The sequence below is a fragment of the Pezoporus wallicus genome, unplaced genomic scaffold, assembly GCF_028554395.1.
Source record: "Pezoporus wallicus isolate ANWC-B61680 ecotype Strahan unplaced genomic scaffold, APGP_CSIRO_Pwel_v1 contig_1583, whole genome shotgun sequence".
Lineage (NCBI taxonomy): Eukaryota > Metazoa > Chordata > Aves > Psittaciformes > Psittacidae > Pezoporus > Pezoporus wallicus.
The window spans coordinates 1,345,013-1,369,168 of record NW_026637266.1 but is presented as its reverse complement, the minus strand read 5'-3'; the positions used below and the strand labels follow the sequence as shown (position 1 = coordinate 1,369,168).

General features: G+C 43.1%; 1 protein-coding gene across 5 annotated transcripts in view; it reads right to left on the bottom strand.

Annotated features, from left to right (window-relative positions):
* The window catches only part of LEF1 (lymphoid enhancer binding factor 1), a 69,774-nt gene that overhangs the window by 4,847 nt on the left and 40,771 nt on the right, over positions 1 to 24,156 (bottom strand). For 2 of the 5 annotated variants that reach the window (XM_057404568.1, XM_057404564.1), the window contains 7 exons: positions 23,108 to 23,240; positions 19,094 to 19,184; positions 16,781 to 16,864; positions 14,801 to 14,923; positions 13,916 to 14,078; positions 11,589 to 11,696; positions 7,805 to 7,853 (listed from right to left, as the gene is read on the bottom strand). In XM_057404568.1, the coding sequence (XP_057260551.1) occupies positions 7,805 to 7,853; positions 11,589 to 11,696; positions 13,916 to 14,078; positions 14,801 to 14,923; positions 16,781 to 16,864; positions 19,094 to 19,184; positions 23,108 to 23,240 (751 nt within the window). Of the gene's footprint in view, positions 1 to 7,121; positions 7,163 to 7,804; positions 7,854 to 11,588; positions 11,697 to 13,915; positions 14,079 to 14,800; positions 14,924 to 16,780; positions 16,865 to 19,093; positions 19,185 to 23,107; positions 23,241 to 24,156 lie in introns of all 5 variants that reach the window. The other 3 variants (XM_057404565.1, XM_057404567.1, XM_057404566.1) reach the window with 3 other exon arrangements.

The window sequence follows — 24,156 nt, the reverse complement described above, 5'->3', positions numbered from 1 at the left end:
CCTTAAGTGAAGAGCAGGAATGCCCTCTCTTCCATAAGGCACAGACCTCTTCCAGTGCATGTTAGTGTCGGCATGGGAAACGCCCAGATCCCAGATATTTCGGGGCTCCTGCTTTGTGCACCTGAAGTCAGTGGTGCCAAAGCAGGTGTGGCTCTTATCAAAGGCCCCCAGTGTAGGCAGCATGAAACTAGCAGCTCTATCACTGTGCTACAATCTTTAAAATGATCCCGCTGGGAGACCCAGGACGTGTTTTTCCTGTTGGGGTGGGAGGGGAGAGAGGTTCCATGTTTATAATAAAAAACGAATTACCTCTAGGCAGCCATGTCTAGCAGCTTCTTAAAGAGGAATAATATACTAAAAGTGATCTGCAAGCGTGGAAGAAACAGGCTTGTCCTCTTTTTGTATCCTCACAACATATAATAAATATTCAGAAGGCTATTTTAAAAAATATTTCTTTAATAGACTGAGAGCTGCTTACAAAGATGCATCAGTTTTAGGGGCACTGAAATTGCTAATTCAGTTTTCACCTGCTGCAACAGAAAAGACATGAGGCAGGGGTAAAGTAGGAAGTGGAAATTCTTTCAAAAGAAAGAAATAACATAGGTGAAGTTTCCTTTGTAGATCATCTTTTCTGACACAGGTTAGTTAGAATTCATGCTGTACTTTGAAAGGCAATCTCAACATTTAAATCTTCTAATACATGGAATAATTTAAATAGTTGCTTTCATGCAACAAAGGTAATTCAGCTGTAGCCTAAATATCTTCTTGACCTTCATCAGCTCTTCTACACACAGACATCACAGAGCAACACTACCCATGTAAGATGGCAGTACACGGGATCAGCTACAGAATTCAAACACATCAACTTCACTTTGATGCAATTAAGTCATCTCTACTGGTCTGAAATACATAAGCCTCCTGTTGGGTATCTCAAGAGACACACGTTTGGGAAGAAACTCAACTACTCATCAAAACATGGTCTCACCTAGTGTCAAGGGAAATGCACACACCATAGAACTGATTATTACACAGTATTTTGGCAATAATGTTTTACCTCATGCAATGTCAGGTATCCCCAAGATGATGGATAAGGAGTTCTCAAAATGAACAAGGTTAATTCTGATGCAACTAGTATTAATGAGGAAACTTATCTTACTTTTGCAAGGAGGAAGCAACTTCAGAAATTGTCTCTCTCTGCCCAGTTAAGCTGTCTTAGTTTTCTTACCCCCTGCTCCCGCTCTACTGATACCTGTGGCAAGAACACTAATTCAGAGAGAAGGTCACTGGTACCATAGTTGCATGTAACCCTGCTCACACACAATGCCCCAGTGCCAATGGCATATTCTCTGCACAAATGCTTCCTACATTTGCTCCTAGTGCTGGAACTAACAGCAGAAAACTCATGTCCTGAAAGGTCAGACTAAAATCCTAACTGGCCGTCAGCCTCACATGTAATTCCCTAGGCAATGGTGCTTCAGCTGGCTCTGCTATGAGCCTCCTTACTTGTACAACTTTCCACGCTGCACATGTTCAAATCTGTTTATATGGTATAGTCTTAACAAGTGGGTAAAGGATTAAAGATTTGAAACAAGACTTGCGTGGAAGCTCTTAAAGTAGACGATTAAAGAACTGGACTGGTATGAGAAGGTTCACTCTATTAGCGGTGACTTTTGCATCACCAAATTTAGGCTTTTTGGTTCGGTTTTGTTGGTTTTGTCTTCAGGATGGCTGGTTTGCATTCATGTATATCAGAAGACCTCATCAATCCAATCATAATCTCTAAAAGAATCAAACAGAAACAACTCAGTGCTAGAGTTTGCTCAGCTTTGACAGAATTGCATTTAAATACAATTCTGTTGAATTAGAGGACGGATTTCACCAAGCTTAGTCTCCAGAAATAAATGGGAAAGACTTTGCCAGTGGGTGTCATAACAACTTGTTCTCTAGCTGTTCAGGAATGCAGTAGCATTTTCTCATATTGAAGCTTTTCATGTTAAATACACTGAAGAATGAAAATGCAATACAGACCTGAGATGAATGCTAAAAGGCCGAGGTTTTCTTCCAAGTGGGAATGAAGCCACATTTCAAAACCTTACTCTTTCTTTATGAAACAGTTTTTTTCAACAGAATTTTTTCTCATGACCTTAGAAGTCTTAATCTAGTGGTGAGTTTACTAAATCCACTAAAATACACCGTTCTCATCCATAGAAGAATGGTGCACCAGCCGTCAACTCCCTGTCCCCACCCTATCCCACAGGAAGAGTTGGAACAATAGTTGTCCCACTGTTCCTCCATTCTAGCCCAAGCTGCCTACTGCTAAACCCTCAGAAGTGACACTGTATGTTGTTTTTTTTATCACTTGTAGATGTATCTGCATTTGAACTCCATGAGGCATCTCTGACTTTGTGGCATCTTTGACAAAAGAAACAGGTCCTAGACATTCACCTGCTGAATTATCTACTTTTGCCCTTTGTCAGTGCCAGTTTAAAACATGAAATGCTAAAGGCCTGCTTCATAGCTGACTATGCTACACCCCTGCTTTGTAAATACTTAAACATTCTTGTTTCTCTAATCCTGTATTTGTGCTGATTGTCTAGTTGAAAGTGTTCTGCTGTTTTTTCATTTAGAAAACCTATGCTTTGCCCCTTCCTTGACTTACCCTTATCCCTCCTATAGTCTCTGATTGCACCCAAAATAGCTTTTATACCCTTCCTTCCTTCCTTCCTGCACTTCACCAGGGTCCTCCGCCAGGTTGGTAAGGGAAAAAGGGAGAACTCGGTCTGCTCTGCCGCATCTCTCCCAGCAGGTGTCAGTGCCCCTCTGTACCTGCCACCCAAACAGTGCTTCACGTTTGCTCTTCTGACGTTTTTCCTGGTGTCAGCCTGAAAAAGAGGTCTTCTATCTTTCATCGTGGCAAGATCAATCGGAATTAAGTTGCAGAAGAGGACCTGTCTGAGGGCTATATAACTTTTCTTTGGAAATTTCAATGCCTATCTGAAAAAGGCTGAAGTCAACTGAAGTATTAAATCTGAATGTTTCAATCCAGCAAATTCTCTGCTGTTCCTTCTGTCCGCCTTGACTACGCTGAAGACCACCGTGCATAGGCAAAACAGGGAATACAGAAACATGGGTCACACAGGAAACACAAGTTTTAAAGCAAATCAGGACATGTCTCTGCACCACCAGCACCACAAATTCTCTTTCTTACACACCAAATTCTGCACACATCCTTCAGGGGCTCTGCTTAAAGCTTCTGAGCAGTCAAGCGGTATGTAAAAAGCTGGAGTGTTTGTTTTGTTTTCAACTACTCCAGCAACATCAAGAGCACTGGACAAGCCACGTTAGAAAGCATGTGCCTCAGACAGCAAGGTACCACATCCTCTTTGCATCTCCTTTCTAGGATGCTGGCCAGAAACCCATAGTCAACCATGACCACAGTCATCAGATGGTTCTTTTCCACAGTATTCTGGCTGTAGATTGGTCCACTTGGCAGTCTGCTTTCACAGCTTCACTCCATTTTATTTCTAAGTAATAAGATATTCTAGTCATAAATTGCTTGTAACAACACCATCCAAAAATCACTTCTTCACCGAAATTTGACTCTAGTTTCCGTGTAGGATGTTTGAAATATTCTACAGACAATTCATTGTTTAAAGTTAAACAGTCTTAATCTGATCCTTTTAAGTACTTCTGGTGTAAATCAGTGTTAGTAAAAGTTTTCTCATTTTGAAAGCTTTGCTAATCTAAATGCCAGTTGTCATGGAATTTTGCAAGCCACAAATACACATCTCACAGGTTTTCAATTGTCCATTAAATGTCCATTAAGCTTCTCTATCACCCTTTTTAGCCCTTGAAGATACGCCAAAACACAATGTTAAATTATGTAGCTTGTGAGGACTTCCCAACTGCATCCTATCCTATGTCAGATGATGTGTCTTTTACAGTTACTGTATGTAGCAAGTCATAGGAAGTTAACTATTTCCATGTTGCAGAACAATTACAAGTTTTCATGCTAATGAAAACCCTTCTATTTCCTGCTGATTTAAAAATACTCATGGGATGCTAAAAAAAAATCAGCCATTTTTCCCTTCCAAAAGTCAAACTGGATAGGAAATAAAATATCTTCACTTCTGACACAGAATTGCTCCCATTTGCAAGACTTCTAGAAGGCTGTGCTTAAAATAATAAGAAAACACCACCCTTCTGAAAGGTGTACAACAGATAATTTCTACATTGTCCTTAATCTTAGATTTTCTCACCTACCCTTCCCTCCAGGCTTCTCCCAAAGTAATTTTTAGCATTATCAGGTCTTACGCAACTCTTGGTTGATTTCAAAGGAGAGAATAAATACAACTTATTTTTGCAACAAATAAGTTACATCAAACATTGTGTTAGGCCATGTCAACTGAAAACAAGATCCTGCCTGGGGACAGTTACCCAACTCTCCAAGAATGGTGACATGCCTTGGGGTATCCCAGGATAATATAGCAAAGAATGGAGCACCAGGTCATGGTATTCCTAAAGCACCCTAATATTAAAATGTTTTACAAACTGGCCATTCGGCCAGCTGGAGGAGATTGTGGAACTCAGATAAATCTTATGGCAGTGAAGCCATAAGAAGTGAAGCTGCTGTGTACAACCCTGGGAAGAGGGGCAACTTAACGCTACCACCTTCACTTCATCACTGGTCAAATGATGGCCAAGCCAAAAAGCAGGTGAGAGGTTCACCTTAAGAATCAGTTATGTGCTGAAGTGTTCATGGACATAAAAAACAACAAAAAAGCCCCACACCCAAAACTTTCACAGTATCTTAAATCATTTCTGTTTGCATGTCTCTTCCGTTACTTTCCTCTGAACATCCCACCACACAACCCTCCCACTATTTCATCCTTCTCACTTACATCACCGTAATTACAGCCCTGGCTGATCTCCTTTGTGCTGATCTCGAGATTCTTTCTTTGGTCTTGCCACCTACTCATTTCTGATTATTCTCAGATAACAGAACGCTTGTCTCCTTCCCAGACCTCCCACCCTCCTTCCCCCTCTTCCTTGCACCATCTGTACAAGTAAGAAAGCTAGTGTTTTCCTGTCTTCAAGAGCTCTTTGCAGCACTCACTGAAAGGCATTCCCAAACTTATCATCTTCATCCAGTAAAGACTACAACAGCTCTGCTGTGGGCCTGGTAAGATATTATGCTTGTGGGCAAAACATTCTTTGGATTAGGCTTGGAAAGGGCAAGAGTCTTAACCTTCAGAAGTTTACTTTGAAGTCTGGCTGGCTGATTCAGGTTCCCTAAATCATTCTGTGCATTTACTTCTAGCTAGAGCAACATCTGTATGTCTCCAGTGGAGAATACTCACTTGGCACATGACATTTAGTGAGGCTGCCTACACGTGCATATATGGAGTCAACAGCACACTTCCCCTTCAGTGGAAGAAGATACCCACTGTTCTCATACTCTGTGTTACAAATCGCACAAGGACAGAGACAGGTATTACCAACAGTTTCCATACTGTTTCAGAGCTTAAGGGAGAGAAAGGAAGGAAGCGAGGGAGGGAGGGGTGTGAAGGTAAAAGGGAAAGAGAAAACCCATGTGCTCAGAACACGCATCCTCTACTACGGAAAATGCAAACAGAAGCTCCATCAAAAGGAGTTCATCCTTAGAATGTAAGGCATCCAAGAAACCAAATATCCCCTGGTTTTCAACTGCCATGTGAACCATAGTTGTATTCTGATCCCAATCAAACACTCGGCATCAATTCAGATGAAATTATGTGTGTTTTGCTTACTGGTACTATGTTGACATCAAAAGGGAAAATACAACAGTCATGGGCCTGGGTAACTAAACTGAAACATCAGTTATAAAACTCAAGGTACTTCTTAAATACCTATGGCAGTCACTGTAACAATACTTTACAGCTACATTTGTTGTGTAGGCTACAGAACCCAAATGCTGCAATCCCCATCTACAATCAGCATGACTCCGGCTTGCCTGAAAACCTTTTGCTTAGCAGGAAGAAAAAAAACAGAGCATGCATTTCACATTTTCATTTCAGCTTTAAAGAAAAAGCAAGGTCTTAAACCCAACCAAGTTTAGACTAACCAGCAAAATGGTGTAACTGCAGAAGATGCTTGAACCAAAGACTGACACTGACACACTGCACAGAACAAACTTAACTTGTCTTCTAGCTGAAAGTCCCAGCAGAGCAGAGGGGCCACAGGAGGCTGCTTTGCTGACCACCCCAAGTGCCAAACGCATCATGTAGCCAGACAAGGCAGAGGGGATAAAAGAGACCAATGCTGTTGGTGACTTTAGTAAAAGTGTTCCTTTTTTTCATGATTCCTGGAATTCTTAGGGGTGTTCCAAGAGCAGTCTGGGTTAATTAGACAGTGTGGAAGCAACTATTCTGTCAAATGAATGTCATTCCTACTAGGGAACATTATCACACCGAGAAGAAGAGAAGGACCAGCCTTCCAGCGCAAACACTATAAAATGAGGTTCACACTGCACTGTGTGCACTCACAAGCAGACTAGACGGTGTCACTGGATGTGTGTAATCACTAATCATTCCACTTTTGGTGCAGACGATATAATGTGATGAGAGAAAACACTCTGGAAATACAACAAGAACAAACCAACCTGCACACATGAAATACCACTGTACAGCTGAGGGCTAAATTCTTGCTGTAACTGAAATACAGTCCCACTTTCTTAGCAGATGTTTTGTTAGTACATAGGTGTACCCAGCCAGCCAGCATCTTGTAGGTGTCAGCACACAAAATGTACTTAAAGCCAGTGTCTAGCCTGCTCTTGCGAACTGTGACAGTCTGCTGGCTGGGAGGGTTTGCACTGTTTGATAAACCCATCCCTGTGCTTCCCAGGCAGACTTGCAGCACGTCAGTGAGGTATGGTCAATTTGACAATATGAAGGTTAAGAAGTGAAATGGTGAACACCTAATAGATAGCCGGTATAAAAACCATCAGTAGTCAAAGTAACAACAGCTTTGGGATATGATACTTCTGCAATTTTTGCTAAATTCATATTATTGCATAAAATTTATAAGAAAGCTTATTTCACAATTCAGTTTTATCATCAGGAAAGCTTTAGAGATGTTCTTACCATGCTTCAGATGTAGGCAGCTGTCATTCTGGGGCCTGTACCTGTAGAAGATTGTTTTCCTTTAACAAATTTCTGTTACAGAGTTTTTGCACATTCCAAATAAGTTTGTTTGCTACAGCATTACGTGGATTTTCTTTTGTGATTTTGGTTTTGTTGTTTGCTTGCTTTTATGGTTCTTATACCAGCCATTTTTCTTGGGGAAAACAGGGTGTTTCTTTGTATACGTTTTACAGGCAAAGAAGAGACCTCACTGATGCTTTTAGCCAGCCTATTAGGCAGCAGAGTACACAGAACTGTAAAATACAATGTTAGAAAAATACAGTGGCTACAAAAAGGTCAGTGTAGAGTTTCCAGTGTCCAATAATCCCACACAGTATTTGAGACATAGTTACGTCTAAGGATGATACAACACTGACTGAGGAGAAAAGCAAAGGTAAAGCAGGACAGTGATGCGCAAGTTCAGCCAAAGATGTTGATGCCATCAGGATGCTGCACAGAAAGGCGTAAGGGAAAGGAGACATGTATTGTGTGCATTTTCAAGAGCTTGCATTCAAAGTGAAGTATCTTAAAACATCCATCAGAAGCAAGTGTTAAGAGAAAAGCATGTAAATATTAGATAGCGCAAGCCTGGTTTCTGAAATATACCTGAGGTGAATGGTAAGTAAGAGCTGGCCATGGCCTACCTGATGCTGATTCCTGTAACTTTTCTCTCTTCCTCTTCTTTTTCTTTCCCTGAAAAATAGGAAATTTTACCATACTGTTACATGCATGTAACTTTCTTTTCTCGCTTCCTCACCTTATAAAATTGAAAAAAAAGCTATCTCCACATTCAGAAAGGGGTGAGGAAGAAAGAATAGTTGTTTTTGAGGTAGCTAAAACCTTTTCTAACCCACTTCCAAGTGTTTCAACGGTAACAAGCTTTGCTCTGAGCATCTATGGAGAAATACATGCGCCATACATGTTTTTATATCCACATGGAATTGCAATTTCCAGCAGTTTTTTCAACTAACGCTGGCAGCCGCAAGCATCTAAAAAGCTTCTCACGCTTAATAATCTGATGACACATGTCGATACCATAATTTATGGCTCTTACAAGCACTCTTCACACATTCAGATATGTACACTGTCATACATGGCAACAGCAGACAGGGTGTTGAAAGTACCTAGGACAACCATGATTGTCCCCGGAGTGCAAACCAGCCAACTAAAACTGCACTGATAATGTCCGTATCTTAACAACAGCCAAGTCGTGTGGGGCTGTGCCAGGAAAACACGGGTGTGCAACAGGCAAAGAGCAGACTGCTGTACAGCAGAGCACCCTTAATGTGACTGAGGTGCAGGACAGAAATGGACGTCTGGCAGCTGTCTTTCTCGGACACCACACTGGCACCAGTGTGCTAGCACAGGCTCATCACGCCAACCCACACACTCAAGCCTTCTCCTGCACCCCCATCTATGGAAAAGGCCAGAGCTCCCAGTTCACAGTGTCTTTCAGGAAACAAAAGGTCAGTTTAGACCCACAGTTTTAAACCTCAGTCATCTTGCATTGCCCTAATTACCACTTTGATATTCCTCCATGTGACTTCTCTTTATTGACCTGTGTTGTCATTCAAAGCTTTGGGTTTGCTTGGTTTTGTTTTATTAAAAAAAAAAAAAAATAGAAAAAAAGTCTTATCCATTAATTTTTTTCAAAGAAGCCTTCAAGCTGCCAGGAGAGGATCTAACCAGTGAGTTTGGGCAAACCTGGGTGCAGTTGCTGTAAGTGGGACTGCAGCCCACTGTCCATCCTTCTGCTGCCCCCCAGCCAGAGGTTACTGCACTCAGCACAGCTGGCAGCTGCCAACACACATCCCAGTGTAGACCATGGCACACAGCAGCCACGCATGAGAAGGGCTACGGTGGAGGGACACACTGTTCCATTAGCTAGCTCTACAAGACAACAGGATGGACAGCAGGTGATGTGAGAAACCACCTCAAACCACTGCAGTGCTCACAGAAGAACAGCAAGGGCTGTCCAAGCCTGGGCTCCAGTGAAGCTATGGCAGATGAATTTAAGCAGTCTCTAGTCTGCTCTGACAGTCTGTGCCTACCTGATTCTCAAGCTCCTGTCCTTATTTATCCTGAGGCTGGCAACAAGGCTGAGCAATGCCTTGTGAGCGAGCTCCCAAAGACAGGACCAAGACTAGAAGTTCGAAAGCAGATTTCAAGGGCTTTGGGAAACTCACAGTTGTATGCTTTATCACTTAGGCACCAACACTTCTTTACAGAGAAAAGTGCATTAATGCAGATGTTAACATGGAAAATCATGGAAAGAAAACCATGTTTTATTCCCTACAGCAGGCTGCCAAAACATACCGAAAGCTTATCTGAGGTCTATCTATGAGATACCAGAAGCAGAGGAACAGAAGGAAAAGGCTGGGCTGAAAACTAGTTGTCAGCGTTTCCAAATGAGGAAGTTTCTGACAACTCCAACACACAGAGACATCACTACATCATGAAAACACTGTGATTCTCATGACTGTCACGCAACTTTGCAGGACTTCTTTGGGCGTCAGTAATCGAAACATAATAAAAATCACACAGATACTGTCCACAGTTGAATAGCAGTGCTTCACATTTTCTTGCGATTTCTGAAGTCCTGAATAACCAGGCACAACCAAAACAGAAGAAAGAAAACGAAGTAGCATATATTTTTTAATTGGAGTGTTTTGTGAAATTCAGCCACATAAAAGAGAAGAGTCACCCCTATGCCACTTTCAGCTCTCAAAATACTGCAGTAATATCAGTGCTGAATGAATGCAATTTCATTTTTTGACTGCTCAAGTTAGAAAAACTGAAGCAAAAAAAAAAAAAAGGAAAAAACCCAACAGATGACGTACTTGGAAATGTTTCAGTGATAAACCATGATCTATTATGATTACCACCTCACCACCACTGCAAGAATGATGCGCACTCCTACAGAGGCAGAGGAGGACTGCGAGAGGAAGGTAGTGAAATTCTCCATTGTAACACGTAGGACAGAAATATGTCAGAGCTATACTTCCACACAGGATGTAGGCTGGAAGCACATCAAAGAGAGCATCCGTACGTGCCACCTTACACACTCCTAATGTCTATCAAGGCATTTAAGAAACTGCAGTCCACCGCTTAGGCTGTATGGCAGTAAGCTGTGGCAACACGCCTCAGGTTCTCAGAGTCAACATGACCAAACATCACAGGACATTCTTGAAGGCTGATGTCCAGTAAGCGTGAGCAGACCAGGCTCCAAAGTGGTTTGATTTTCCAGCAAGTACATTCAAGACAGTTGAAATCCCATCCTTTTCAAGGAGTATATCATTAAGGCCCTATTTGTTCCCAGCTGTATTTCAAGACAGCTCTGTTGACGTGGTCTGGTTACTGGAAATAAACCCTACCTGTGTAAGGTCATGACAGCTCATCTACTAGAAAAGATGACTGTATAAAACAGGCAGAAACAAGCTGCTAGGGCTTGCAGTAGTGTCTGTGCTTACAAAACTGGGCATGGATGTCGGCAAGGCCAAGGCATCTGCGTAGTTTCTGTGTCAATGTCTTCTGTGCCAGTTTCTATGATTTCTATTGTCACTGTATTTAGGTACCTCAATTTTTAACATCCACAAGACATGACAGAAGTACTGAAAAACTACTGACCACCTAATACAGATGGAAAACTGACCCAGATATAGCATGTGCACTTCCGACCACAATAAATAATGCCACAGCTGATGGGGGGACAGAAAGGAGCCCAGATCTCAGGCTAGGATCAGTCTCTCAGGATTGTGGCTTCTGAGTTTCATAACTTAACATATGACTATACTGACAACTCATTGTAAGCACAACTGTGTAATTGTGCATTGCAAGCTGTGCAGCATGCTATTAACACTTGTTTGAGATTTAATTACAAAATAACAGTAATTGTAAGAAAACTTTCTAGCTTCACCAAACAGTATAAAAGCAGGATTCAGCACAAATTTATTTATACAGATTTTACGGGCTTTATTTCAGAGATGGACCATTCTGAACTACTTTCAGCTGAAGTTCAGCCTGCATTAACACCCCTGGACTTTTGGTTCTCTTGTAAAACAGAGATGCCTTTTTTGCTCAGGTCTAAGAAAGATTTCTGGATAGCAAGTGATCAAATAGAAAATTACAGAAAATTCATAGACGTACAGTAGAACCTAAGCTTTCAGACGGTGCTGACCATTGTCCTAGAAAAAAAACCCCACAACTTTCCATGTTTATTTTTCCCTTTCAAAAAAACATGACCTTCATAAGAAGCATCTCAACAACAACAGTAAAATCCCAAGTTTCCTGAATGCTTGAAATGCAAACACATGTAAGCCTTATGTTACATGTTTGTTCACCATCCCTACATCCAGAACTTTCTGCAAGTTAAAGAGAAAAAGAAGAAAGAAAAAAGTTATGTAAAGGAGGTTAATTTTTTCAACTTACATAGTTGTCTCTTGCAGACCAGCCTGGATAAAGCTGCATGTGTAGCTGCCTTTCTTTACGAGCTAGTTCATAATATTTCGCTTGTTCTTCACGGGAGAGAGCATGCCACTGCAAATAAAATAAACATAGCAGTAGACTAGGAAATAACTCATACCCAGGCAACAGACGACTTGAGCAAGTGTTTCTGTGACTTTGATTCAGTCCTTCCCTGCTGCAAAAATGAAATTCATTGGGAATTGCAAGCACCCCTGTTTATTAACCAAGTTTCAGGCATTTGTCAGCTCCGCAACTGCCAAGTGCCTTCAGCAAGACAAAATTAATTTATGGAAACAGGGCTCACCAAATAATATGCTCACAGAACCATGCTTTTCCAGAACTACTTAACAAAAAAAAACCCACAAAACCCCAAAAAACCACCCAACCAAAAAACCACCAACATACACACCCCCCTTTGCTCCTGACAAAACAGAAAGGTTTTGTGCTGCTTTTAAAGGGCAGCAAGCTCCCCACCATAGAAGCGTTTGCTGTCTTGTTTTTAAGCAGCAGCTACACATGGGTTTTCAATGCCAATGCAGAGGGCTTTCTAGGCATCAGCAGGCTCCTGTTTCAAAATACACCTCTAAGTATGGAGCTTCAAGGTACTTGCTTTTCGATTTCTTCTTGTTGTAATAGAGGGAAAGAAAATGGCAACTGCAAAAAGTTTGTAAGATACAGAAACCACAGAACTGGAGTTTTCCAAATTACACAAGTTCACCTCTGTAGCCAAGTAGGGATAAATTTCCTGCTATTATGTAACTCAAAAAACACCAAAACCAAAGCCCAAAACCTCCTCACAACCTGCACATTTGAAAAGACAGAAGCTACGTTAGTATTGAATCATTTTGTTCTTGTTGAAATACCTATCATAGACCTGAATCAGAAAGAGGAAAGACCTATTTAGAATGAGGTTCCACTGTGGCAGCATTCAACATGTCGTCTTGTTTGACTTTGACAACACGCATGGGAGGACAGGGGAGAAGAAGATGTTATAAAAAACCCCAAACCAAACCCAACCCAAAAACCAGACAGACGTGAAATCATTAAGACACTCACGCAAGAATAATTTACAGAATTAGGATTTCAAATCAGATCACATTTGTATGATTTAATATGTTGGTTTGTTACACATCAGAAGACGTGAACTAAAGACAAGTCTGTCTTGACTTGGCAAGTTCGATGTGTTACTGGAAGCACAGTGGTTCAGCCTATTTGCAACTCTCAAACTCCACATGTGCATTCCAAAACTGGAAGGCAGCAATATTAAATGCTGTCATAGAGCTCAGCATCATGCAAAGCATCAGCTCTTGAGAACAGAGGTTCCTTCTCTGGAGTGACACAGGGTATAGTAAATAGTGACCAGGATGACTGAACACAAAACATAATTAATCCCCAAGCAATTACAGTGGATAACTTGTGCATTGTTTGTACTATAGTAAAAGTGGAATTTTAGGTACTTTCACAGAGAACAGCACCTTGAAAGGAGTCCAAGCTGCAGAAAAAGCAGGAGCACTGGGGCTTGATTTGTTACCAAAATGGAGATAAACGATCCCTACTCAAACTCAGACTGGTACAAAAGTTATCCCTTTTTGCATTTCTGGGACAGTCCTGCTGCTTTCCCTCGGAAGAAGAACACTGACAGTGCACACGAAGTCTGCAATTGTGGGTTGACCTGCATACCTTTCTTGGAGCACAGAAAGAACAAAACATGCCTACAATGCCACAGAAGCAAACGGTTCTCAGCGAGTCTCTGGGACATGTACTGGGATCATCAGTACTCATCTGATGACTTTAGAGACATACAAAACTTGATTAGACAAGTCCCTGAGTGACCTGGTGTAACTGGACTTGCTTTGAGCAGCTGATGGACTAAACGACCTCCACAAGTCCTTCCCAACCTACATGACTTTACAATTGAACCACCTTATATTCATTTTTGAGTTCCATGTCCACTGGCATCCAGTGTTGGACTTTGAATGATCCCCTCATGCCCTGATGGACACCAGCCCCAGGGAGGACCCAGAAGGTGATCTGAATACTCCTTCCATGCGTGAATAAGGATATTTCATGTCTGAGGTGCTGACACCATAACATGAGTGGAACAGACACCAATTTGATGATGTTGCTAATGCTGCTTTTATTTTAGTTGCATGTTTTATCTTCTATAGCTAATTTGATAGTTGCACATTAGTTAGCACCTCAAGCAGAAAGTGAGCTATCGCACCCAACTAAAGGGAAACACACACAAATTAGCAGCACACGTGAGTACACACACCCCCTCCTGTACATACCCTTCTGCCAAGAATCTGGTTGATAGCTGCGCTTTCTTTCAGAGTACACTCTGCTACAACGTTCGCTCTCATTTCTTTCATGTACAACATGAAAGCATTCAGAGGTTTCTTAATATGAGGTCTTTTTGGCTCTTGTTCTTTTCTCTGTTCGTGCTGAGGCTTCCTAAAACGTGGTGGGGGAAAGGGAAAGGAGGGGAAAAAAAGCATCCATTTACCTTCAGCCTAGAAAACCCTAGTGGAAAATTACCAACCTGTGGTTACAGGAGCATTTAAGTAGTAAGAATGAGGATTTCAGTGGTCATGTACCATCTACTTTCGTATCTTTTCAGAGAACTGACTTAATTTAACACTCAGGAAGTATGTCGGGTTGTCATTCTCTGGCAAATAACATTTGAGCTGTGAATCCATTCCAAATTCATCGCTTGTCTCAATTCTCTTTTTGAAAGACTACCCACAGTACCCTAAAAGACCACTGCTACAGGCAGGAGGATAGTGCCTCGTCCACTTCTTTTTCCATCTTTTTGCCTCCAAGCACACTAAGCAAGTAGGCTGCTTTTTACTAGTGGAGGCTTTTTCCAGCAGAAATTTGTGAGTTCATACTCAAGCAACATTCACAGGTAGACAGGCCTGCGATTAGATCTGAATCAAGGTGATTGTTGCCAATAGCTAAAAAAGTGCTGAACTGAAATGGAAAATGGCTTCATGTCTCATTACTCTTCCCAAACAGTAGCCCATATCTTCTGCTTTAGTTACAGAAGATTTAAAATTCAAAGAGGTCATGAAAGGCACTTTTTTTTCCCTTATTATATACCTTTGACTCTTCTTCAGATAGAGTTAGTTCTTAAACATTATAGGTTAAGGGCTAGTGCAGAAAGGCAGACTCACACATGCATTAGCTCACTGTCGTTGTGCAGATGTTCTTGTTTTACTTGAGGTGTTACAATAGCTGGGTGAGGGATTCCAGTTGTGTGAGGGCCTGGAGGACCAGGAATCATGTGATGTGAAAACCTAAAAGAGAAAACAAAGGGAGGTCTGTAACCCTGCTGAAGACTGGCATCAAACACGTATGACAGCAGCAGGGTGCCCCAAGAATGCAAATGTTACGGAGCTTGCAATGGGAGATAATTCTTCAAGAGAGCATGAAAAATATTTGGCTAAGATTTGTGCATTGTAGCCCGTTTATTGAAGAAAAACAAGCAAACAAACAGATCAGTCCGATTGTAAAGAAGTTATTTTATTACCTTTCAGGCAAACAGTTTTAGCAATGCAAACATGAGGTTTAATGGATGTACTGTTGCGCTGACTAGCAATAAAAATACGCACTTCTTAACCAAAAGCTGTATTTCCACACCAAGATATAAACATTTTCAAAATATCCACCACCAGCCAAGGCAAAGGAGGGAACTGCCATGCAGAAACAAATAAAATGGAAGAGGAGCCTTTTCAAGAAGTCCCTGGTGGCTCTCTAACGAATCTCCTACTTTTCAAGGTAGTTAAGCCAAAAGGTTTTAACATCACTTCACCTAACTCACTATCCTTGCCTGAAATGCTTAAAATAACAATAAATCTTAAAAATACTGCATCCCCCCCTGCATCTGGGGGGATGGAAGGGAGACAATTTTGTCCTAAATAAAGCTTTGTACAAGAAGGAAAATGGAAAAGAAAACCAAAGTACCACTAACTCAGTCATCTCACCCAACTAATCCAGGTCATCCTCAAGGTTACCTGAGACAGATTTTGAAGGTGCTGAGCATTGCAAGGTCAAGTGCAGCAGAAAACCTGCATGCTTCATTTTGGTGGAAAGTACCATTAACATCAGAAGCAAGCTTGCACTACAAAGATTTGCTGAATGAGTGCAGGTTAAGGAATGGCATCCAGCCTCTCCTTTCCCCATTTCTTAGTCCCTTTGCCCTTTTCCTTCATGTCATCAAAATAAAGCAAACACAAAGCCCAGTAACCAAAGCAAGTCATTTTATCATGGAGAAAGAATTGGTTTTCTTCCCGATCACCCTGATAGGCACATGCTTATCATTCCCCTGTAAAGAAGTGAAGGAACAGAGATAAACCAAAGGAGCCCACACAAACAGAAGCAAGAGAACCCATCGCTTATCAAGTGGCTTGTCTTAAATCCCCGTGCAAGAGGATGTGTCTTCTACAAGTCACACACAAAAAAAACAACAACCCAAGAATGGTACATTGCAACCTTGTGTACACCAAGCACAGGATGTAGAAGCTGTCTTTAGAGTAAAAGCAAAAAGCAGAGGAGAGGAGGTCTGGAGTGTGTTGTGGCCAAGTCTCAGTTAGCATTGCTTGCTTGCACTTAGACACAAAGACACAGTGCCTGATTCACACACCAGTACAAACACACTGTGCTGGCATCCCCTGCCATTAGTGGCTTTGGGCTATGAAACACCCACTTGCGAGCAAGTTTCAACACGGAGCGATACCTAAATGATTCAAGACTAATTACCAACAACTTTGAAATTAGAACTACAGAACGCAGACTAGAGTGACAATCCACCTGGTTGCATACTTGTATGAGCAAAACTCAAGGATGCACGCTGTATGTTATATCTAGAAATGAACTAACGACTCATTTCAGATGAAACAGCTCAATTAATTGTTGACAATTCACTGGTGCTCCTAATTGCAGTACTTCAGAGACTGCCAAGAAAATGCTGAATGAGACCAGTGTGGGATCCAGGCAAACTGTATATACACAAAATAAGTTAAATAAAAAAATGTGCATAAAGTTTTAGCTGACTGAAAAGCAAGCAAAGGCAGACCAAGATGCAAGCAGAAGAGCAACTTGCCCTCTAATGCCAGCAGTTACTCCCCAGTCAGTCATTCACCTCCTACACCTACCTGGACATGGAAGGGTCGACTGAGAGTGAGGATGGATAGGGCTGCCTGAATCCACTCGAGATGGGATATACAGGCTGACCTTGCCTGAGGTCACAGAAGAAAGGAACCCATCAATCATATGATACGGTATTCAATAGTTACTCTAGCGTTACAAGCACTTGATGGGAACTCACTACCAGTCACAAATAAATAGTAATAGGTAAAACTTTCAAGAGTTCTGCTGTATTCAAAGATAACGAGTACTTGAATGCTTTGGACTTTCTCCCTTGCTTTTGAAAGATTGCCAATCCAGGCTGCCACTGGGGAGGAAAGCAAAACAACCAGTCTTCCTCTCCCAAAGCACAAGTGCACACACACCCCCGCATGCACACTCCTCTGTCTCTATCCCTCTCTCACCTAGTTTTAAAAGCACTGGAATTAGATTCGGTTAACTAGCTCTTAGGAAAGAGGTATCTTATTCCAAATAGTTCTACTGTAGATCAGTGCAAGAACACCAGACTGTGAATTACTAAGCTAATAAAACTGTTCAAAAGGTTTTCTAAGCCTTTGAAAACTTGGGACTCTCCCATTTGCATCTGCTATAGTGAAGTACAAGTGGGCAGCTTTTCTAAGAAAGTGGAAGTTTATTTGATTAGCAAAACCAAAACACAAAACCCAACCACAATCACCTAGAAGCCTACAGCAGCACAAGTCCATCTTAACTACTTCAAGAGCAAACTCTGCAATCCATGCTTATGTGAAATTCTTACCTTCTTTATTCTCCCATATATATGGAATATTTTGTCACCAGCCTGTCATTTGGACTCTCTAATTTTTATCATCATCACTGGATTTTGGTTACTTTCAGTTAGCAGTGGTTCAGGTCACAACTACAATTAACACCCTGAAGTAGCATGCTATGATAATGCAAACAAATACCAGTTCAGCCCAAATACCTGAAATAGCCCAGAAAGATCACTGCACACATCAATCCTACTCAATCAGTTACAAATTGACTGGCAGATCAGTTTTCAAAGGGGAAAAAAAGGGATATTGGTTCAGAATACAGGTTTCACATTTGGATTACATTACTGGAAATGAGCAGTGCTTAAAGGGAAGGGGAAAAAAAAAGGTAAAAGAAAATAGTGGAAGTCTCAGCAGTGCCACTGCACAGAAGGCAGCTGGAAGCTGTACAGCATAAGGGACGGTGGCTATGTCCCGCTGAACGTGTCTTATAACATCAGATCTTGTGTCTCCTTTTTCTTTTCCCTCTTCCATCCCCCCAGCCTCTGTATCAAGAAGCCATTCAGAAGAAATGACTGACCACATCTGGAAAATGCCTGCCAGGAACTGCCTGGTGGTGGAGGTGGAGACTGAGTTGAGCAGCAATGAATGGGGAGGACAGGGTGGGGGGGGATATTATTTTAAAAAACAGGGTCAGATACTTCCGTATTTTAGTTTGGTTTCTGATAATAATTTGCTGCAAAAAGGCATGAGGCACTTCCTGAAAGGTTTGCCAGCAATACAGCATTTCATCATCTTCTGCTCTCTACTTTCTGTGCTTGTCGTCACCTGGATCATGTTCCCCTCCCATAAACACATCAAAAAATAACACACACACCCCCCCCCCCCGCATCGCTTGGGCACAGACAAGTCACGATACAGATTCAAAAGCACTGAAATTGTTGCAGAGTTTCCTTATTCCCTGCTTCGGCAGCATTGAAGGCAAGTACCTCTCTACCCCAAGCAGACGTGAAGCATCCTGGCAAATCAATTACTCTGAAAATACCATGTGTTTCCTCCTAAAGGAAAATGACACCCTGAGTGGCAGAGAGAGAACCCGAGAGTGCTAGTATTAGCAAGAGCAGCAAAATCTCCCAATGACAGAGGCTTCCCTCCATGTAGAAAGTGTAAAAAGCAGCAACTACAGAAGTTTGTTATCCATTTGGGTGGATTTCCCCCCTCACACACACTTCAAAGTTCTTTCTCACCTCCCCTCCCCTCAGTAATTGCAATTTTGTTTATTAAAAAAATCACATTTAATTCCTTGAGAAGTGTTTTCTGCTATCTTTCCAAATGCCAAGAGCCACAAATCTGAGCCATAAGAAATATATCGACTTCAAAGTGAAATCTACACACTTCAATTTCTGTACGTGTTCAAAACCCAGATTCAATTCATTTCAAAGATCATCATTTTTTGATCTTTTCAACTAAAATAACATAGTAATTTCTTACTGCAGCAACATTCTGATTTTGTAAAGGCTGCAACTGATTCAACAACAGGAAATGGTGTGAACATGAGCCTTTGTCTGAAAAGAAGCTAAAAGATCTTACCAGCCAAGAGGTGGTGTTATCTGTCCAACCCCCCCTGGTGACAAGGGATAGAAGGTAGGGAGATCAGGAGCTGGAGGATGCCTGGACATGCCTGTTAAAGAGCACAGAAGAATGAATGACTTTCCCCTCAGAATACTACATGTGAGCTTCAGTTCACAGCTAACACAGCCAAAGCTGTGATGGAATTAGGGCTCTGGATAAGAACTAACCACCTTCCTGGTTAGTGTTAAAAGCAAAAGGCTACCCGTGTCACCTTTAAAACAATAAATAACTTGCACACAATATTGCAGTTTAAAGTGAAATACTGGAAAAAACAAAGTGGAAGGAGGAAATAAATGTACAGGCCAGTACTGGTGCAAGTTTAGATCTCCTGAAAAGTGCGTTAGGCAATACTGTCCTGCCAATGGTTTCACCAAACCCAGCTGGATCCTGAAGACCTCTTCTAACACAGCATGAAACAAGAAGAAAATAAAGCGTTGTCAAAGAGGCAGCACAGCAGAGCTATCAGATTAGGTAAATTGCTACTTGTACATTTTCACGGGTTCCCTTATGGATTCACAGATTTTGGAAACTTGCTACCACGGAGGATCAGTGGTTAATTAAGAATCATTTTCAGGCCCATAATGGTCACACTTGATATGATTCATTTGGCTTCCAATTGTCACTCCAGCTCCAACTAAGCTCTTCATCAAGTTGACTCCTGTGGGCTCCAAGGTCAATCTGTTTTGCGTTGGTAGTATTTCACGGAAAAATAAGAGTCCCATCAGGAATGATCCATCGGCTCACATTCCCCAGAACACAGAGTCCTACAACTGCAAGAATCACCTCAAGATTAAAGCTAATCCTTGTCCCAAAAGGGTCTGTGGTCTCCATTCTTCACCTAAACCTTGTGCCCCCAGGAGACGTGGAATTACAGTTGCAGAGGCCAGAAAGACATCAGTTTATTTAAATGTGTTTGGGGAAGAGGGGGCTGAAGCAGAAGGAATTGTTAAGTCTACTTCACATGTTCAATCAGCTGCTTTAAAAGGGCATTAAATATTTATGTGGTGACACTCCAAAGGTCCAAGACTGAGTGTGTGCTACCTTGAGACTTGGTTTATAGATTGATGCTACCGATTTATTCCCCACCCCCAGTCTGTATTTAAATCTTCTGAATTTAATTACAAGATTTGAAGAACACCCTTCAGGACTGTGACCAGGAAAGGACGGGAAAAAATACTGGCAGTGTTACTGTCTCAAAATCGCTTAATTCCCAGACCTGGGACCACAACCTGGCTGAGGATCGGATTTCTGTCCAGCTGTCTTCTCAAAGGTGTTAAAAACCAGCTGGTGGCTGACAGGAGAGGGAACACTTTACGTATCCCTGGGTTTTTATGTGAGAGGGAATGCTCTTTCAGAGCAGTTTAAAGAAAACCAAAACACAACAAGAGCAAAGGTGAAAACCAAGCACAGCATCTCATCTCTAGTGACGGTTGATGCTCCTGGGAGTGCTAACATGACCTGGCCCCTGCCAGACCATGTTCTGCACAGGGAGCTGGGCTGTTCCTTCCCCCAAACCCACATTTCTGACCCAAGGAGACAATGTTGCTCTCTCTGCACTAACACACAGTGATTGTTGCTAGAATAAAACTTCTGGTCCCTTATGAGGGGCTACCCCCTACCTAATGCCCAGCAGGAACACATGCAGCTATTGAAAAGCCAATGCTCTCCAGAGCAAGTTCTTGTGCATGAGAGGGTTAAGGAAAACATAAAGGGAAGGGGGAGAAGGGGGAGAAAGAAGAAGGGGGAGAAAGAAGAAGGGGAAAGAAAGAAGTGACCACCTTCAGCAAGGCAGTGGCTGTGTGTCCATTCCAAAGTGCCTGAGGTGCAAGGAGCAGTGCTGCAGGCAGGGGGATTTTGGTGAGAGGAAGGCACCCTGGCATCAGGGCTAGGGCGCCAGGGCAGTGCCTCATTCCAGACCCACAGTGGGAGGTGAGGACAGAAACAATGGCTGGAGGTATTTGGCAGAGGACCCAAGGGAAATAAAAAAATCCTCTCTTTGCAGCAACTGGGGCCACTTCACTGGGGCTGCTCCCACACGCCAGCGGCGAAGAAGCGGGGAGTCTGGAAGGACCACACACATCAAGGAGACAGCCACAGCCACAACCAGAAGTCTCCATCCCACATTATCCATCCCTATCTTCACTAGACACTGAGCAAAGGAATCAAAAGCCCCTTCAGGAACACCAGAGGGACACAAGCTTGGCACCAGAGATACCCCTGACTGGCCCCAGGCAGAGCCCCTTGCCAGGCTTGGAGACCTTCAGGAGTGGGGATGTGAGTGGTGGCATGCACTGGGGCTGGGCAAGGGAGAGGGTGAGAAAGGGCAGAAGAGATGAAAACCATCAGAAAAAACAAACCAAGTGTTCAGTTTGGGCCTGCAGGACAGGAAGGACAAACGTAGGCCAGGGTAAAGGCAAAGAATATTGGTGCAGGGGGGCGAACCCATCATGCAGTAGGTGAAAACCCCTTGAGCTCATGAACTGCAGCAGTGGGGTGTGCCCCAGACACTGCAGCCAGCTTGGGCAAGAGGTGGAAATCCCTTTCTCTAATGTGCAGCACCCCTGGGATTTCAAGGAGTGAGCATGAATAGCCATCCTTCTCCTCGGCACTTACTTAAACAAAGGAGGAAGACAAATGAGGACAGGACATCTCCATTTGCTTCTTCCAACTCTGAAAATTATATTACACATGTATTTACAGGCCAGGCTTTCCAGGCAGAGTAGGTTTTTTTTTCATTCTCCCTCCCTAAAAACCCCCAACAAACTAACCAACAAAAAGCAAAACACACGGACAGCCACAAGGCCATGGTATCTTCTGAATGTAGCCCATGTTATTATCTGCATAGCAAGGCCAAAATAAGAACCAGGGCATTCAGGGAAAGTCAGAACTAAAAAAAGCCTCTTTCCCTCAGTGATGGTGGCTGGAAACCACTCCAGAAAAATGGGACAACTGCGCATGTGGATGTGTGCCCAGGTAAAGCAGAGCTTCATGATCTTGTCAACTAGGTGTCACGCCATGTGGTGGGACATGCAAGTGCTGGAAGAGGCAGGGAGAGACACCCTCCAGGACCAGTCTTGCCACCAACAGACTTCACATCCATGCACAGATGTCCCAACTACAGTAAATGCCTCTGTAAACCCTCTGCTCCTTCTCCTTCCCTCTTGGCTACCAGCTCTCCTGCGTAAGCTTTTCCTCCTCAGGCTCTAACCCAAACCCCAGCTAAGACCCATGCCAACCAGGGTCAGTCAGTCCTCCCCTTGCACCTCCCCAACAACCATCATGTTCCCTTCCAAGCTCCTGCTTCCCAGTGCTAACAAGCACACCCTCCCCTGGGCTCACCAGGGCTCACCAGGGCAAGAGCTCTCAGCACAGGCTGGGCTTGGCACCTTGAAGGCTGCTTCCCCAGGGGCCTGAAGACCAACCTGGAGAGGGGCTGGTCTGACATGCCAAGTTGAGGATCTATGGATCTTTGTTTGGTGGTGAGGCACCGGAATGGGTTGCCCAAAGAAGCTGTAAATGCTCCACCCCTGGAGGTGTTCAAGGCCAGGCTGGACAGAGCCTTGGGTGACATGGTCTAGTGGGAGGTGTCCCTGCCCACAGCAGGGGGGGTTGAACTAGATGATCTTAAGGTCCTTTCCAACCCAAAACAATCTATGATTCTACGACTGACGTTTCTGCGTCTACACGCTGCAAGCCTTGGGCACCACAGAGGATGGTAAGGACTGGCTGCTGCTTGTTGAGATTTTAAAAGATTTTGATGAGTAAAGCAAGCCCGAATTATCACATTCAAGACAGCAAGATTTAAACAGCCAAGTTAAATATCAGCATCATGTCAGAATCACCATCTCTGAAAGCAGGCACACACACCTGGAACCCTCCCTCTAAACTGCTACAATAAAAGCTCTATCAATCAGCAGCACGGGGGCACAGACCACTCTGCACCCCCACCACACTGGCATAGGACAGGCTCACCTTGTTTGGAGTTGACGTCAGAGGGGATGTGAGATGGGTGCGACCCTGGGGAAAAGTGCTCATCGCTGTAGGTGATAAGAGGGGTGAGAGGGTGAACCGCATGAGAAGGCTGTACCACTGGCACCTTGTTTGACTGCAAGAGAAGAAGGAAATTAAACTGTGTCAGCGAGGTTGGGCTTTCTGCATTAAAAAAACCATCCAAACAACCAGCAAACACTCCCAAAATGCAATTTTACATATCTGCATTACTGAAAGCAGAGGAAACAGATGGACAGAGATGACACTGGGGCTGGCGGATGGCAACCAGGTTTGCTGCTAGAATCAGCATCCTGGAACCACTGGCACCTGAGGAGGGATGAGGGCACTGAGGAAGTGTGTGGAGATGGGCAGGGGCCGGGAACAGGAGGAAAGGCATTTGGAAGAAAGGGAAATGGGGTGGGGGAAGCATTGGACAGAGAGCCATAGGGCGGGAGGAGCACCACACCGCACACCAAGGGCTGTGAAAGAAGGTTGGCAAAGCCAGCAGCAGTGCTGAAGAAACCCTTTGGTTGTGGGATCAGCCTTAAAAATACCCAAAGGTTTAAAGTGCAGGTTTGCCATATCTTCATCCTTAAGAGCAACATGAGCTTCATCATCTTCACTCCTCCTCTCCACTGCTTTTTGCACGGCCACAGCACGGCACAGTGGGAACAAGCCCCCACCATTGCCAAAGAGTATGATGTTTTTTTTCCCTTACAATTTTACAAACTCTGTTTGAAATCTCTTGGTCTGTTTATCACGTAACTGGAAAAACACCCTTAAAAGCCTGACTTCACACATAAGCAGCTGGCAGAGGCCTTAGGGCGGTCAGTTAGGGAGGAGACGCTCTGAACACCCAGGGACAGCTGGGAGGCCTCTCGCCACATCATGCCAAGGGGCAATCAAAGCACTACAAATGCCCAAGAGGGTCCCAAAATGGGTGCTGTAAAGAGATGTCCATTCAGGCCAATACGCACACTTCCCATCAGCATTTCCTGCATGACAGAGGGATACCACCCAAAATCACACTC